Here is a 17,439-nt window from a genome sequence, read left to right as displayed (position 1 = left end):
AGTTTAAACTTGACCTAGAGACGAGCGCCAAATTTTGAATTCTCAAACTTGTTAACAATGAGGTGTATAAAAGCAAGCTTTTCCTAATTTTTTGTGTGAAAAGGGCATTATTTTCTTCTTTATGTTATACACAAAATATGAATTTATTATTATTACACATATTTTATGATATTATGAGGCTGAATAAAGTAAGTAAAGAAAAATGACACCGAAAAAATGAATCAAAAATCACTCTTGTTCTCAAAAAAAGCCGGTGTATGTGAAATAATTCGCACTAATTAAAGTAAAAATTATTCTTGTAATTGTTGCCTTACATCCATAAATCAAAATTAACATAAACAATGCGATTTGTAAGTTTCGCGCCACACACGCCAGCCTGATTCATAGGCCTTAAAATTCCCTAGTCGTCCCAGTTTTCAGTGTTGCCAACCTTGTGAATTGTTCGCATTTTTTTTGGTGGATTCTAAGATTATTTTGAGAATTTCTAAAATCATGTAAGAATTTTTTGATTTTTAGAGAATAATATTCCAAATGTTTTGATACTGTGGGAGAAAATCCATTTTAAGAATGTCAAGTTTTACAGAAATAATGCTCTAGAAAAATCCTAAATGGAAGTATAATAGAAACTTGAAATAGAAATAATTTGAATACACAATAATGGTTTTTTATTTTTTTATTTTTAAAAAATGCAAAGTGGGATCTAAAAACAATTAGGAAATTGTAGAAGAGGAATTTTCAATACATTATCCAATCTACAAAATAATTCTAAGAAGATAGGAAGAAGACAAGAAATTATAAACAAGAGCGCAGAAAAAATGCCAAATAAAGCTTTAAGAAAATTTGGAAGAGATGCAGAGTAGAATCTAAGAAGAATTACGGAAATGTAGAAGATAAAGAAGAATTTTTAATACACATCAGTCTACAAAATAATTCTAAGAAGAGAAGAACAAGACAAGAGTTTATAAACGAAATTAAAGAAGAATCGAAGAATTAAATTTAGAAACGGTTTAGAAAAGAATCTGAAAAGAAACTTAAAAAAAATCTAGAAAAGGGTGCAAAAACTACCAATAATTTAGAAAACTAAACAAAACTAGAAGAGAATTTTGAAGACAAAGAGTTGAATCTAAAAGAGAACAAAAAGAAAATGTAAAAAAGTGTTTATAAAAGAATTTTGAGTTGAGCCAAGAAAATAATTGTAGAAGAGGTTATAAAAGAATCTAAAGATGTTTCTATAAAATAAACTGAAGAAGAGAGCTGAAACAATGCTAAAGGATAATAGAGAAAAAGTCTGAACAAAATTATAGCATTATTTTGAATACAGTCTGCAAAATAATTCTAAGGTGAGAAGAAGAAGAAGAAAACAGGAATTTCTAAATGAATCTAAAGATGGATTTCTAAAATAATTAACGAAGAATCGAGATTTGAAATTTAGAAAAAAAATTATCAAAAATCTAGAAAAAAGTGTAGAAACGATGTATTAAAGAACAATCTTGAAAACTTCTGAACAAAACTAGAAAAAAATTTGAAGACACAGGTTGTAATCTAAAAGGGAATTTGGATAATGTATAGATGAAATGTAGAGAAGTGTTTCTAAAAGAACTTAAAGAGGGATTTATATAAAATAAACTGAAGAAGAGAGCTGAAACAATTGCTAAAGAATAATAGAGAAAAAGTCTGAACAAAATTATAGGATTATTTGAATACAATTTGCAAAACAATTCTAAGAGGAAGAAGAAGAAGAAGACATGAATTTATAAACGAATCTTAAGATGGATTTATAAAAAAATGTAGAGAAGTGTTTTATAAATCTGGAGAAAACTATAGGATTATTTTGAATATAATATGCAAAATAATTCTAAGAAGAGAAGAAGAAGAAGAAATGAATTTATAAACAAATCTAAAGAAGGATTTATAAAATAATCTAAAGAGGAATCGAGATTTCAAACCTAGCCTTCTTCAAGAATTTGATAAGAAACATAAGAAAAAACTTAGGAAATGAAGAAAAGAGAAACTATGTTGAAAAATAATTTGGAAAACTAGAAAAGAATTTTGAGTTGAGCCTAGAAAATAATGATAAAGAAGAATCTAGAAAAGAATTTATAAATTAATCTATAGATGGATTTATAAAATAAACTAAAGAAGAGAGCAGAAAATGCTACCAAAGAATATAAAAAAGTCTGAACAAAACTATAGGATTATTTTGAAAGAAGTCTACAAAATAATTAAGAGGAATTTATAAACAAGCCTAAAGATGAACTTATAAAATAATCTAAAGAAAAATCAAGAGAAGAGTGGAGAAACATTGATAAAGAATAATCTATAAAACTTCTAAACATTACTGGAGAATTGTGCAAAGACGCAGAGTAAATCTAAAAGATAATTTTTGTAATTTGTCGCCATTTTAATGCCTTTAACAGCCATATTAAAGCACGCAACGTCATCAAGTGCTATGTCACAATAGTCATTATTTGATTAAACATTTTACGAAAATTTTTAAGTTGGCAGGAAGCAAATTCGCGACCGTATTTTTGCCAAAATTTGGATAAAACAAAAATTTTCCAAATTGGGACAATTGTCACAAAAATCCCTAAATCGATTTTCACTTAAAAACGGCAAAAATGGGGCAAATTACGAAAAATAGTATAAGAAAACTCCTCATTTGGGTAATTTGCAAGTGCCTCAGTTGGCAACTCTGCCCGCTTTCTTTCACCTCCAATTTAGCCAATAACAAGTGGCCAAGTGAAACAAACGAAGTACGAGTTTGACGTGTCGCAGGTTTGTGTTTTGTTTCATTTGTTTATTATCACCACACGTAATCATAGATGCGAAAACCATCGCACAGTTAAGTTAGAAATGTGTTCAAGTTACATTCTAGGCTCACTACTACTTCTGTTTAGTTATACGCGGCCAACAAACGGCTGCAAAGGCTGCGTTTCATTGGACGAGTACAATTTTGATAAGATTGTTTCGAGATTTGATGCGGTTTTGGTGAAATTCGACGTGGCTTATCCCTACGGTGAGAAACACGATGTTTTCACCAAACTTGCCGAAGAACTCGCCCAAAACGACAAACTCATACTCGCCGAAGTCGGCGTCAAGGACTACGGCGACAAGGAAAACGAACAATTGGCCCTTAAGTTCGGGGTCGGAAAGGACGATTTGCCCGCAGTTAGGCTCTTCGTCAAGGGCAAGGCGCCGGTGGAATTCGCCAAAAGTGCCGAATGGACTGTGGATAACTTGAGGAACGTTGTGAAGGACAACACCGATATCTACCTTGGACTTCCCGGCTGTCTGGAAAAGTTTGATAAACTGGCAATGGAATTTGTCAATACGGGGTACAAGCAGAAAAAACTGGAAGAAGCCCAAGCAAAAGCCGCCGAATTGACCGACAAGGAGAAGGAAACAGCGGCCGTTTACCTTAAATATATGTCGAAAATTGTCGAAACTGGGTCGGAGTTCGTCACCCAGGAGCTGGGGCGTTTGAAGAGAATCCTGAAGGAGGGCAAAGTGAACGAGCAGAAGAAAGCCGAACTGAGCACCCGTCTGAACATTTTGCGCTCATTTTCCCTACCCAGAAACGAATTGTAACTAAAATAAACGCCTTTCCTTACATTGCGTTTGAATTTGGCGCCCTGTCTGTCAAACGGTCCCGCCCCGCCATTGGCTGTCTACGCCATTTTGACATTTCCCAGTTAAAACACAACACACGAACGAAAGTCGTTATTTTTGGGTTAGAAAGCCGGTTTTCGCACGAAATGTCCGAAATTATCGTAAGTTTGCTTGAATAATTTGGAAAAGTCGTTTAGGGGACGCTTTCAGGACACCGAGGCGAAAGATCGCACTCTGAGCGAGAGTTCCGACACCGAGCTGGACCCCCAGTTTAAGCCCATTGTGAGTTTGCCGGAGGTCGAAGTTCGCACGAACGAGGAGAATGAGACGGTGTTGCTGAAAATGCGGGCTAAACTGTACCGGTTTGATAAGTCCAGTAAGCCCCCCGAGTGGAAGGAGAGGGGCACAGGGGAATTAAAAATTTTGCAACTTGACAATTCGGTGCGAATAGTGATGAGGCGTGATAAGACTTTGAAGGTTTGTGCCAATCATTTTATCAGGCCGTGGATGAGTCTGGAGCCCTGTAAGGGGACAGAAAAGGCGTTTGTTTACACGGTGGTGGCGGATTTTGCCGACGAGGAGGCCAAGAAGGAGTGCTTCGCTATCAAATTTGGAAGTGTTGATAGTAAGTTGGGTTAAATAATAAATTGTTTAGTTTTTGGTGATTTGGGGGTTTGAGTGAAAGTCGGTTGGCAACACTGAATTATAGGCGAGCGAAAAGTTTGGTACAATTTTGCTTAAATGGAAATAGTTCAAATTTTACACAGAACATTTTAATTTGTGATCGATTTGACTCTTAAAAAATATAAGTGTGCTGTTATTATTTTTTCTATAGTTTTGAAATAGGAAGTACGTCGACTAGGGAGGACTATGAATTAGGAGACGAAAAGAGATTTTCTGTACCCAAAAAATATAGTTCGGCAGAGTACAAATGAGGGCGCTTTGAACGTTATATCGTCACGACACCGATTTTAATTTATTAATTATTTGGAAAAAATTACAGAAATGTTGAGCTTTGCATTCTTAATAGGCTGACGACTAACATTTTTACGAGAAACATGCGAAAGAATTATATATTTAAATTCTAAAATTTACGCTTCGTTTTATACTTTACAAATATACAAGAAAAATTTTAGTAAGAAACTTGTAGAGAGTTAAGTTAAATTTCCTTTAAAAAAATCGCGACACCATATCGTGAGCTTAGCGGTGAAAATCATTAACTAATATTTTCATGTTTTTGGGGTATGTACGAAATAATAATTATTAATTGGTGTAAAAAAACAAAATAATTTAAGAAGTTATTTCTATATAAATATTAAAAGGATAATTGCTACTTACCAGTGTGTGAACATAATGTTGAAAAGTTGCAGTATAAAATTTAAAAAAATTCTCGTGTGCACTTAATAAATCTTACTTTTTAAATATTTTTTTAATTAATGGAGATAATAATTTTAATTTAACAATATCCGAAAGTATATTTTTTAAATATATATTCTATATTTTTCCAGTGGTACTAGGTTCAGGACAAATTTTGTTTGCGTTTCTTTTGTTGCATAATTTTATTAAGCATCATATCGATAGAAAATAGTTCCTGGAAAGTTTTCATATTTTAAAGATTTTATTTTTAAACACTGTACCCCATTTATCCCCTCTTTATCTTTATTTCTGTTTTTGTTTGGGCGGAAAATTCTCCCAAATTATACAAGTCAGTTCGTTTTTGCCTTCATTTTTGCTCATGGTACAAACATATGTAAAATTATATAAAACCGAGTGTAAAATTAATATTTTTTAAAAGAAACAGTGAGTAACAGCCTTTAATAACAAATACAGGTGATGTTATTGACTTTTACCTGTACAAAAAAATCAGATTGTAATTAATGTATTCTAAAGTGTTTTTTCATCATATTGTTTTTGCAAAAGGAAAACAAATTAAAATATATATATTAGCTGTTTCAAAACAGTTAATTTCAACAAAATAATTTCAATAAGAGATCTAATTAATAACTATTTTACATTTTTATTAATCTTATTAAAAAAATATATATCAGTAAAATGGCGATATTGGCGTTTTTATAGTTTTGAAACAACTAATAATCGCATTTAACTCATTTTTACTTTAAATGCACTCTCTATACCAGTGATATTTCTATCTTCAAACCTTTCAAAAATTTTTAAATTTAATCCTCTACAAGTTTGTTCCTTATATTTTTTGTACCTTCAGCCGAATTCACAGCGTCCACAAAAATATAAAGTGGAACGCAAATTGGTAATAATTTATAATAATTTCGATAAATTGTTTGCACGCACTGTCTTAATCTCTGACTATGTACTTTTTGGTTTAAAAGTCTTACTGTTCCATTGCAATTTTTGAAGATGAAACCAAAGTCTAATCAATATTTTCTGTTAAGTTTTTGGATCCTCTAATATTTTTTTCTTTACTTCTAAAATTAAGCTTTAAACATCTGTGAAATAATAATCACACTTTGTTATTATTACTGTTTTTAACACACTTGTCTGGCTGTAAAATAGGATGTTTATTTACCTAGTATTACTTCTTTTTCTATTCTATTCTATAAAGTTTAAGCATTTGAAATAAGTCTTTATTTATGTGGTTGTGAGTAAACAAATAATTTGTGTTTAATTGGTTGCCAAATCCTTGATGAGAGTCTAACTGAAGCAGTAATTATATAATTTTTTTAACGCGAATGTATTTTTATGTAAACTTTTTATAAACAAAAAACAAAAGACAAAGTTAAAAGAAGAATCAAGAAAGTCGGTGTCTAATTTTTAGCCAGTTTAAAACTAGTGAAACCTCTCTTAACGGACACCTCTTCACAACGGACATTAAAAATTCCCCATCGGTGTCCGTTGTTGAGAGGTTTTACTGTATTAAAGGATTTCTACATCAAGTTTCAATGCTTTGACACTCTAGTGTTAGTTTATAGTTTTGAACAAAATTGATCTTTTTTTTTCTTTGTGCGTAAAATTATTACTTCGGTTTCTTTTATTTATTTTTTTTAGCGATCTCATTAAAATTATAATTGTAATGTATAAGCCAATGTTTAAGCGGCTAACATCGAGCGCTTAGTTAAACCAATACTAAGTCGATATTTCGTAACTGAGGAACACTCGGTGCCGGCTTACGCTTAGCTTAGAGTTAAGCTCGGTTTAAGCGCAAACTGAGCAGAATTTTCTCTCTTCCAGATGCGAATTGCTTCAAAAGCAAGTTCGAGGAGGCGAAGAAGATAACGCAGAAGAGCGAAGATAGCGAAGTCATATGCCCCAAGTCCACTAGTGCCAACACTGAGGAAGTGACCACGAAACTAGACAAGTTGGAGGTTAGTGGGAAGGAAGAGTCGAACTAAGCTGTAAGGTATTTTTGTATTAACTCGATTATTTTGCACCAGAATAAAGCTATTTTAATAGAAATTTCAATATTTATTCAGGACGATGGGAGAAACGTTTGAGTCCGGTTTTATAATGAACTTATAGATATATTACAAATATATTACAATTTTACAATGACAGATTAATATAGAAATATTAAATTTGATAACGTCTTAAATGAAAAACTTACGACAAATTGAACCACCAACTTTCGCATCACATACACACATTTAGGCGTTACTTTTAGAAAAATTTGCGTTGAATTGAACTGAAAAATTGGGATCCTGGTGTGGTTATTGTCTAAAAAATGTACAAAAATGGAATGTAAACAGTTACGTACTCGTAGTTGGATTATTTCTATAATAAATATATTCGAACAGACTAATCTTAAGACAAATTATCAGTCAATGAGTTAAAATTAAGTTTAGAATTACAGAATGTCCCATCGAATTAAACAGAACAAGAAGTTTGGGGCGCAGCCTCGTTGATGTTCAGGCTGCGCTTTGGCACATTCTGTATTTAATAAATAAAAAAATAAACGATAGTATCTAGGCTTTTATATCAAATGTTTTGAGCAGTATAAAAAATTATTAAGTACATCTTCCTATCCTGTAGTTAAAAAACGAACAACTTTAGCAAAACATTTATATTATTGCTATTCCCCTTTTGTTTGAGATAATTGTTTAGAATTATGAGACAACAGTCTTAATACGGATTTAAGCTACGGACATTTTTTACATTTATTACCTAAAAAGAACGAAACAAAATTAAATAAATAAAACTGATATGTAGAAAATATATCGTCTATATGTATACTTTTGATTCACAGTTAATAAAACGATTGGTGTTGTCCCTTCTTTTGTTGTAATCTTATCATGAATCAAACTTATAGTACCGTTGAAAATATAAAAATTTGTACAAAAAATATTACATAAAAAAATCACAATATAACATTATTTTTGATTTGTCAATAAATAACGTGTAAGCTGCCACAAAATTCACTCAGTCACTGTGTTATTAATATTCACACTAGAAAACCTTCAGATCCGTTGACTCTAATTTGCGCCCGAATATTCTGTACACTGTTCATTATTTTCTTCTGATGTCCTACTAGCGTTATCCCTAATTCAGTTAACTCCTTCACCGTCAAGTTGACGACGGCGTCCATCGTGTTCACACCTCCGGCATGGAAATTCTCCAAATATCGTGCCATCTTGATCGAATTCAACCACTCTTCAACCGAGGTGAAGTTCGTCAAGTCGGGAGCATCGGCGGACAAGGGATTCGTTGAACTAGACAAAGCGTTGTTAGTAATTCGATGCCAAAACGATCACTTCCAAAAATCTCTGATTCTTGTAAATTACTTTGGTAAGCACTTATTTAAATTAATGTAAAAGTAAAAACTTATGAACAGAGAGCTGTAACAAAATTAAAAAAGGAATAAACTAAGATTTAGATTTATACCAATCTACACGAAAAATTTTGCAAATTGACTTAAAAATTGAAAAATTTTAAAATTTGTCATCTATTTTTTGTTGAATTTTTTGTGGAAATATTTAGTGGGAGCAAAAGTGGGAGCAAAAAATGGCACAAAAAATATCTGAGGAAGCAAAAAATGGCACAAAAAATATCTGAGGAAGCAAAAAATGGCACAAAAAATTTTTGGGGGAGCAAAAAATGGCACAAAAAGGGCAAAAAATAGCGCAAAAAATTTTTGGGGGAGCAAAAAATGGCGCAAAAAATTTTTGGGGGAGCAAAAAATGGCACAAAAAGGGCAAAAAATAGCGCAAAAAATTTTTGGGGGAGCAAAAAATGGCACAAAAAGGGCAAAAAATGGCGCAAAAAATTTTTGGGGGAGCAAAAAATGGCGCAAAAAATTTTTGGGGGAGCAAAAAATGGCACAAAAAGGGCAAAAAATAGCGCAAAAAATTTTTGGGGGAGCAAAAAATGGCACAAAAAATTTTTGGGGGAGCAAAAAATGGCACAAAAAGGGCAAAAAATGGCGCAAAAAATTTTTGGGGGAGCAAAAAATGGCGCAAAAAATTTTTGGGGGAGCAAAAAATTGCACAAAAAGGGCAAAAAAATGGCGCAAAAAATTTTTGGGGGAGCAAAAAATGGCGCAAAAAATTTTTGGGGGAGCAAAAAATGGCACAAAAAGGGCAAAAAATAGCGCAAAAAATTTTTGGGGGTGCAAAAAATGGCACAAAAAGGGCAAAAAATGGCGCAAAAAATTTTTGGGGGAGCAAAAAATGGCACAAAAAATTTTTGGGGGAGCAAAAAATGGCACAAAAAATTTTTGGGGGAGCAAAAAATGGCACAAAAAATTTTTGGGGGAGCAAAAAATGGCACAAAAATTTTTTTGGGGGAGCAAAAAATGGCACAAAAAGGGCAAAAAATGGCGCAAAAAATTTTTGGGGGAGCAAAAAATGGCACAAAAAGGGCAAAAAATTTTTGGGGGAGCAAAAAATGGCACAAAAAGTGCAAAAAATAGCACAAAAAATTTTTGGGGGAGCAAAAAATGGCACAAAAAATATCTGAGGAAGCAAAAAATGGCACAAAAAATATCCGAGGGAGCAAAAAATGTCACAAAAAATAGCAGGGGAAGCAAAATAGCACAAAAATTTATTTTTCCATGTTAATTACAGCTCTGTTTTTCGAACTCACGTTATTTCAAATTTACAAAAACTTGAGACAAAGTGATCAATTTCGCCTGTCACTACTCTATTAATGAAAAATTAGGAAGCAGAAACACAAAAGTCATGCAAAAATCAAACAAAAGCATATTTACATGTTGCTAAAAGTGACCCAAGCGCCCCTTTTAGTGTACGTGTGTGATGGCGTGTGAGTGTCTCCCTGGTATGTGAACAACGTCTGATCAGAACTGCCAAAATCGGAACTCAAATTGAAACGTTCCTGCGAAAGCCACTGAGACATTTCGTAGTTTTGCAAAAGTATTACGTCCGGAAGGCCGTAATCGAAAAACGACTCGCGCGCGGGCAGTTCTGACACGTGACGCAAATCTTGCCGAAAGTATGGGTTTAAGCACGGTGGCAGGTGTCTAAAATGGTAAAAAAAAAAACAAAAAAATGAACATCTAAAGCGTGAAAGTTTACGGAAGTGCGTTTATGCGAGAGAATAATAATAGTTGGCCACTCACCGATTCTGGGCGATTTTCCGCAACGTGTCCGGAACACGTATTAATTTATCTAAAGTCTTTACAATCGATTGGAATGTGGGCCTGTGGGTGCGCTCCTTCTGCCAACAGTCCAACATGAGCTGGTAGATCGCTTCAGGACAGTCCATCGGGGCCGGAAGTCGGTACCCCCTTCTCTATGCTCTTGATGACGTCCTGATTCGACCAATTCCAATAGGGCCTCTCCCCGTAGGACATCACCTCCCAGCAGACGATTCCCATCGACCAGACATCGCTCGCCGATGTGAACTTCCGGAAGGCGATAGCTTCGGGTGCCGTCCACCTCACCGGGATTTTGCCCCCGCGTGTGGTGTACGCCCCTTCTGTCGCACTCTCGATCTCGCGACTCAAGCCGAAGTCGGCGATTTTGCAAACGAGTTGCGAGTTAACGAGGACATTTCTCGCCGCTAGATCACGATGGACGTAGTTCATTTCGCTCAAGTATTGCATACCGGAGGCTATGCCCCGGAGCATGCCCACCAGCTGGATCACCTGTGGACAAAAGTGGGTTTTAGCAAAAATACATCACGTTTTGTTCAAATTGATTTCGTTAAACGGTTTTAGCAAGAAAAGTTTTTTTCTCTCACACGGCTCTATAAAAAAGCAATTAATAAAATTTATCGTCAAGAATTTGTTGTTACTTATTTTATTACTACTTTCTTCTTTATTTTCATCTTTTGTTTATTTCATTATTAAGTAATTAAAATTATTTATAATAATAATTTATAACTAATATCAGGTGTTCATTATTAAAAAAACTCGCAGCATGCCCTGATATTTTACGGAAGTCGTAGAACAATTTGTATCATTGTATTGTTGGTTGCCTACTAAATCAGCTCATCAGAATTCATAGCCAAAGATTGTTAAATAGTGTTCAAAGGTGATGTGTTATGTGTGGTGAACACCAAAGAAGACATTTCTAACAGTTTTTATAAATAATAAATAAATGTTTTTATGAAAATCTGTTTTTTTTTAATTGTTAAAAAGTAAGGTTATGAGAGAATGAATCAATCATAGACGTACAAAACAATTGTTTCTTAAATTTAAAGCACTCTTGAGTTTTTTTTTTTTTTTGTAAATGAACGCTTGTTATAACTTTCAAAATATTTTTTCTACTTTAGTTTCACAAATTCATTGTGAAACTCAAAGTAGAGAACTTTTGTGCAACTCCTTGTATTAGCTGTTTCAAAACTATAAAAACACCAACGTCGCATGAGTCATCACTGTAATTTTGTGTGTGATCTGTCAACAGTGTCAAGTCGTTTATTGGTAAGGCCCGAAAAACTAACAAAATTAAGAGAAAATAGTTTGAACAGATTTTGTTAAGTTAAATTAAAAAAAAAAAAACAAATATCAAAAATAGAAAATAGAAAAAATTGTATATTACACTCGTTTTATATTATAAGATTTAATTGAGGCACTCCTTCGTCATGCTCAAAAACCATTCGTGCCACAATAGAACGTCTTATAAAACTCGTATAATAATATATTATTGTAACTTGATGAAAACGTCAACTTATAATTAATTAAGCTGAAGAGACAAATAATAAAATTTCGAACGGTAATGTTTTAATTTGCACTAGTTTAGCAATCACAAAAAAGCACTTACTCCAATAATAATTTTTATTTATGTTGTATAGTTTTCGATCATGTTTTGTACTGGATTAAATTGAGTAGCCTTGACTAAACTTCGCCGAAATAAAGATCGAATAAATAAATAAATAATTTAACATAATTTAGACTTCAAAGATTGAAAAGACAAAACCTAAATGTGTTTTTTGAGGTTGTTTTGTTAGATTTACAGCATTTTTCGATGAGAAATTAGATGGATTCTAAAGATTTCGCCAAACAAAAGTAAATAATCACTAAATTAGGTCTCAAACTCGCTACTTTCTAAAATTTTAGTATAACTCTTTGAATCAAAACTAAATTTCTCGCAGTAAATCCATGTTGGATTGTTTTAACAGATTTAGAACATTTTTAGACGAGAAATTCGCTACCTATTATCATAAGGGAAAAATCAAGGTAAAATAACTCATTTTTAATTTGTTGTAGGCGGTTTAGGAATTATACTTTTATATTTTTGTTAATTGCATATTTCTCTAACGTTGTGTTGTCAATTTTTTATACACGTAATATATTTTTTGAACCCAAAATCTACAAGAAGTATAAGTATCACCTAAAGTAGTGTAAACTATAATGTTAGTTTTATTTAACTATTCGGAATCTGTTTGAATTTTTTATCTACGAGCGATAGTTTTTAAGATATCAGACAAAATTAAAAAAAATTAAAAACCAACTCAAATGTAAGTTTTTCTAATGGAAAATTGTCAGAGGATTCCGAAATCTACAACCAACAGTCTTTGAGATGTCGGTCAAACTATGGTTCCTTAAGATAACGTTTAATGCTATTATTATTATTTTTTTAAAGTTAGATAATTCAAACAAATGAAACTACAACTTTTCATGTGTAAAATTATTCAAGGATTTTCAATCTGTTTTAATTTTTTATCTATAAGCGGTAGTTCTTAAAATATCAGTCGAAGTTTAAGAAACTGGATAAAATTTAGATTGTCAAAATCCAGACCCTTCTGAAAAATACATTCATTTTGGCAAAGTGTAGGTCAAATTAACTCAAGTGTATGAATGTTTTTCTTACGAAAAATTGTCTGAGGTTTCCGAAACTGCCTTTATTTTCCGTTTACGCACAACGGTTTTTGAGATATCAGTCAAAGTTTGGTTTCTCAAATAAAGTTTAATTGGAGTAAAATGCTTTTAATTTTTTTTTTAAAGTTAGGTAGTTCCGAGAATTAATACTCCAGTGTTTTATATTCAAAATCATTCAAAGATTCGGAATCTGTTTTAATTTTTTTCATCTACGAGTGTAATTTTTAAGGTTTCAGTCAAAGTTTAAGAAACTGGATAAAATTAACTTTGTCAAAAATCAAACATTTCCAACACATAATTTTTTTTAGAGAATTAAATCAGACGTCAGTTTTTTTTACAGAAAATTGTCTGAGTATTTCAAAACTATTTTTCTACATCCAACAGTTTTTGAGATATCGGTCAAAATTTAAGAAACTAGTTAAATTTAAGATTGTCAAAAAATAAACACTTCTAAACATTGTAGATTTTTGAGCAAAGTGGGGAATAAAACCAACTCAAATGTAAGTTTTTCTTACAGAAAATTGTCTCTTGATTCCGAAACTGTCTTTATTTTCCATATACACCCAATAGTTTTCGACATATTGGCCAAAAGTTTGAGGAACTGGTTAAAATTTTGTCAAAAAACAAACATTTGGGAATTTATTAATTTTTTTTGATAAAATGTAGGTTCAAATCAACTCAAATATGAAGTTTGTCTTACAGAAAATTGTCAGAGGATTCCAAAACTATTTTTATTTTTCATCTATAGCTAACAATTTTTGAGATATCGTTAAAAATTTGATTCCTCAAAATAAAGATTATTTATATTGATCTACGAGATGGGTGATGTTGAGATACTGTAGCTTCTTATATACAAAATATTCAAACATTCTGCATTTGTTTTCTATTTTGGAAACAAGCGATAATTTTTAAGATATCAGTCAAAGAAACTTGATTGTGAAAAAACAAACACTCCTGAACACAGATTTTTTGGGTAAAGTAGAGAATCAAATTAACTCAAATGTGATCTTTTTTTACAGAAAATTGTTTCAGGATTCCAAAACTGTCTTTATTTTCCATCTACACACAACTGTTTTTAAAATATTCGTCAGTTTAAGGAAATGGTTAAAATTTAGTCAAAAATCAAACATTTATTTTTATTTTTTGAATTCTTTTGAATTCATTGAATTCTACGGCTCATTTTACATATTATATCAATTTTTCATAAGAATTAAAAATTTAAAATTTTTGCCTAAATTTAGGGTAGCCATTTAGTCATAGTGGAAAATTTTATTCAATAAAAAAATTCGTAACTCGAAAACTAAAAGTCGTAGAGCAATGCGGTTTGTTCCATCAAATTCAGCGGCTTATTTTCTGTGTTATACCAACTTTCAACGAGATCTGACATTTTAATTCTTTTTGCTAAAAATTAAGATAGGCAATTTCTATAGTGGAAAATTTTATTCAACAAAAAAATTCTTAACTCGAAAACTAAAAGTCGTAGAGCAATGCGGTTTGTTACATTGTATTCAGCGGCATATTTTCTGTATTATACCAACTTTCAACGAGATCTGACATTTTAAAATTTTTTGCTACAAATTAAGATAGGCAATTTCTATAGAGGAAAATTTTATTTACCAAAAAAAAATTCATAACTCAAAAACTAAAAGTCGTAGAGCAATGCGGTTTGTTCCATTGAATTCAGCGGCTCATTTTCTGTATTACACCAACTTTCAACGAGATCTGACATTTGAAAATTTTTTGCTAAAAATTAAGATAGGCAATTTCTATAGTGGAAAATTTTATTCAACAAAAAAATTCATAACTCGAAAACTAAAAGTCGTAGAGCAATGCGGTTTGTTCCATTGAATTCAGCGGCTCATTTTCTGTATTATACCAACTTTCAACGAGATCTGACATTTTAATTCTTTTTGCTAAAAATTAAGATAGGCAATTTCTATAGTGGAAAATTTTATTCAACAAAAAAATTCTTAACTCGAAAACTAAAAGTCGTAGAGCAATGCGGTTTGTTACATTGTATTCAGCGGCATATTTTCTGTATTATACCAACTTTCAACGAGAACTGACATTTTAAAATTTTTTGCTAAAAATTAAGATAGGCAATTTCTATAGTGGAAAATTTTATTCAACAAAAAAATTCATAACTCGAAAACTAAAAGTCGTAGAGCAATGCGGTTTGTTCCATTGAATTCAGCGGCTCATTTTCTGTATTATACCAACTTTCAACGAGATCTGACATTTTAATTCTTTTTGCTAAAAATTAAGATAGGCAATTTCTATAGTGGAAAATTTTATTCAACAAAAAAATTCTTAACTCGAAAACTAAAAGTCGTAGAGCAATGCGGTTTGTTCCATTGAATTCAGCGGCTCATTTTCTGTATTATACCAACATTTAACGGGATCTAAAGTTTTAAAATTTTTTGCTAAAAATTAAGATAGGTATTTCTCATAGTGGAAAATTTTAGTCAACAAAAAAATTCATAACTCGAAAACTAAAAGTCGTAGAGCAATGCGGTTTGTTCCATTAAATTCAGCGGCTCATTTTCTGTATTATACCAACTTTCAACGAGATCTGACATTTTAATTCTTTTTGCTAAAAATTAAGATAGGCAATTTCTATAGTGGAAAATTTTATTCAACAAAAAAATTCTTAACTCGAAAACTAAAAGTCGTAGAGCAATGCGGTTTGTTACATTGTATTCAGCGGCATATTTTCTGTATTATACCAACTTTCAACGAGATCTGACATTTTAAAATTTTTTGCTACAAATTAAGATAGGCAATTTCTATAGAGGAAAATTTTATTTACCAAAAAAAAATTCATAACTCAAAAACTAAAAGTCGTAGAGCAATGCGGTTTGTTCCATTGAATTCAGCGGCTCATTTTCTGTATTACACCAACTTTCAACGAGATCTGACATTTGAAAATTTTTTGCTAAAAATTAAGATAGGCAATTTCTATAGTGGAAAATTTTATTCAACAAAAAAATTCATAACTCGAAAACTAAAAGTCGTAGAGCAATGCGGTTTGTTCCATTGAATTCAGCGGCTCATTTTCTGTATTATACCAACATTTAACGGGATCTAAAGTTTTAAAATTTTTTGCTAAAAATTAAGATAGGTATTTCTCATAGTGGAAAATTTTAGTCAACAAAAAAATTCATAACTCGAAAACTAAAAGTCGTAGAGCAATGCGGTTTGTTCCATTAAATTCAGCGGCTCATTTTCTGTATTATACCAACTTTCAACGAGATCTGACATTTTAATTCTTTTTGCTAAAAATTAAGATAGGCAATTTCTATAGTGGAAAATTTTATTCAACAAAAAAATTCTTAACTCGAAAACTAAAAGTCGTAGAGCAATGCGGTTTGTTACATTGTATTCAGCGGCATATTTTCTGTATTATACCAACTTTCAACGAGATCTGACATTTTAAAATTTTTTGCTAAAAATTAAGATAGGTTATTCAACAAAAAAATTCATAACTCAAAAACTAAAAGTCTTAGAGCAATGCGGTTTGTTCCATTGAATTCAGCGGCTCATTTTCTGTATTATGCCAACATTTAACGGGATCTAAAGTTTTAAAATTTTTTGCTAAAAATTAAGATAGGTATTTCTCATAGTGGAAAATTTTAGTCAACAAAAAAATTCATAACTCGAAAACTAAAAGTCGTAGAGCAATGCGGTTTGTTCCATTGAATTCAGCAACTCATTTTGTGTATTATACCAACATTTAACGTGATCTAAACTTGTACATGTTTTTGCTAAAAAAAAAACTCGTAGAGCAATGCGGTTTGTTCCGAAATCTAAAGTTTTAAATTTGTTTTATGGAAATGGATAATATTTTTATTTTATTTTCTCTTGTGTAAGAAAGCTTTGACAACTGTTTGGCATTTCTCAATACGAAACGTCAGATTATTTTTAATAAAATTAGGGCAATTTTAAGCCTTGTTGAGTTTAATTCAAAAAATAAAATATTGTATTCAACTCGTTTTCGTGTAAATCGGTTCATTTATTTCACCTCGTTTTCACTTGTGGTCGTGAAATATAGCGTCCGATTTACACTCAAACTCGTTAAATAAATAACTAGTAATTTTCTTAATTTTTTTTCCTATTTATAATTAATAATAAATCACCTGGAATTTGCCGTCGTTGGCGCGGAGGAAGGTGTCCAGCGACCCGTTCTCCATATACTCGGTGATGATCATAACGGGGTTGGACTTGGTGACCACCCCTTGGAGGAATATCACGTTGGGGTGCTCGAACTGGCCCATGATCGAGGCTTCGGTGAGGAAATCGTTGCGTGCTTTATCCAACGAGCCGGCTTTGAGTGTCTTGATCGCGACATCGATGTCGATTCCGTTCGTTTTGAGCTTGCCTTTGCAAACATCGCCGAATTCGCCGCCGCCGATAATCGCTTCGATTGTAATGCAGCTGGCGTCGATTTCGCGCGCGAATTCGCGCACCGCCTGGTTGGGGTCCTCGTACGTGTGGGGGTCGATGTAGGTGCGGGAGGAGCCGCTGATTCCAGTGAACAGCGGCGTCGTCACTGGACACAATCACAATTATCTCCACGTCTGGGC

At 32.2% G+C, this 17,439-nt stretch overlaps 3 protein-coding genes across 3 annotated transcripts in view; 2 read left to right on the top strand and 1 right to left on the bottom strand.

The window, feature by feature from the left end:
* The first annotated feature begins 2,715 nt into the window (after window positions 1-2,715).
* Window positions 2,716-3,610, top strand: wbl (windbeutel). The gene has a single exon (XM_965833.4). The coding sequence runs from the start codon at window positions 2,854-2,856 to the stop codon at window positions 3,586-3,588; it is 735 nt and encodes a 244-aa protein (XP_970926.2). The 5' UTR covers window positions 2,716-2,853; the 3' UTR covers window positions 3,589-3,610.
* A 2-nt stretch (window positions 3,611-3,612) lies between these two features.
* On the top strand, window positions 3,613-7,038 carry LOC659598 (ran-specific GTPase-activating protein). Its single transcript, XM_064358228.1, has 3 exons — window positions 3,613-3,770; window positions 3,820-4,234; window positions 6,814-7,038. Exons 1-3 carry the CDS (start codon window positions 3,756-3,758, stop codon window positions 6,972-6,974), a joined length of 591 nt encoding a protein of 196 aa, XP_064214298.1. The 5' UTR covers window positions 3,613-3,755; the 3' UTR covers window positions 6,975-7,038.
* A 44-nt stretch (window positions 7,039-7,082) lies between these two features.
* LOC658635 (ephrin type-B receptor 1-B) overlaps window positions 7,083-17,439 on the bottom strand; it is a 33,213-nt gene continuing 22,856 nt past the window's right edge. The window contains 5 exon segments of the mRNA XM_064358221.1: window positions 7,083-8,288; window positions 9,785-10,054; window positions 10,154-10,320; window positions 10,322-10,681; window positions 16,993-17,405. Coding sequence (XP_064214291.1) covers window positions 8,021-8,288; window positions 9,785-10,054; window positions 10,154-10,320; window positions 10,322-10,681; window positions 16,993-17,405 — 1,478 coding nt within the window. The 3' untranslated portion in view covers window positions 7,083-8,020.

Source organism: Tribolium castaneum, chromosome 8, assembly GCF_031307605.1.
Source record: "Tribolium castaneum strain GA2 chromosome 8, icTriCast1.1, whole genome shotgun sequence".
Classification (NCBI taxonomy): domain Eukaryota; kingdom Metazoa; phylum Arthropoda; class Insecta; order Coleoptera; family Tenebrionidae; genus Tribolium; species Tribolium castaneum.
The sequence above is the reverse complement of the archived record's forward strand: the minus strand, read 5'-3'. Positions and strand labels throughout refer to the sequence as shown.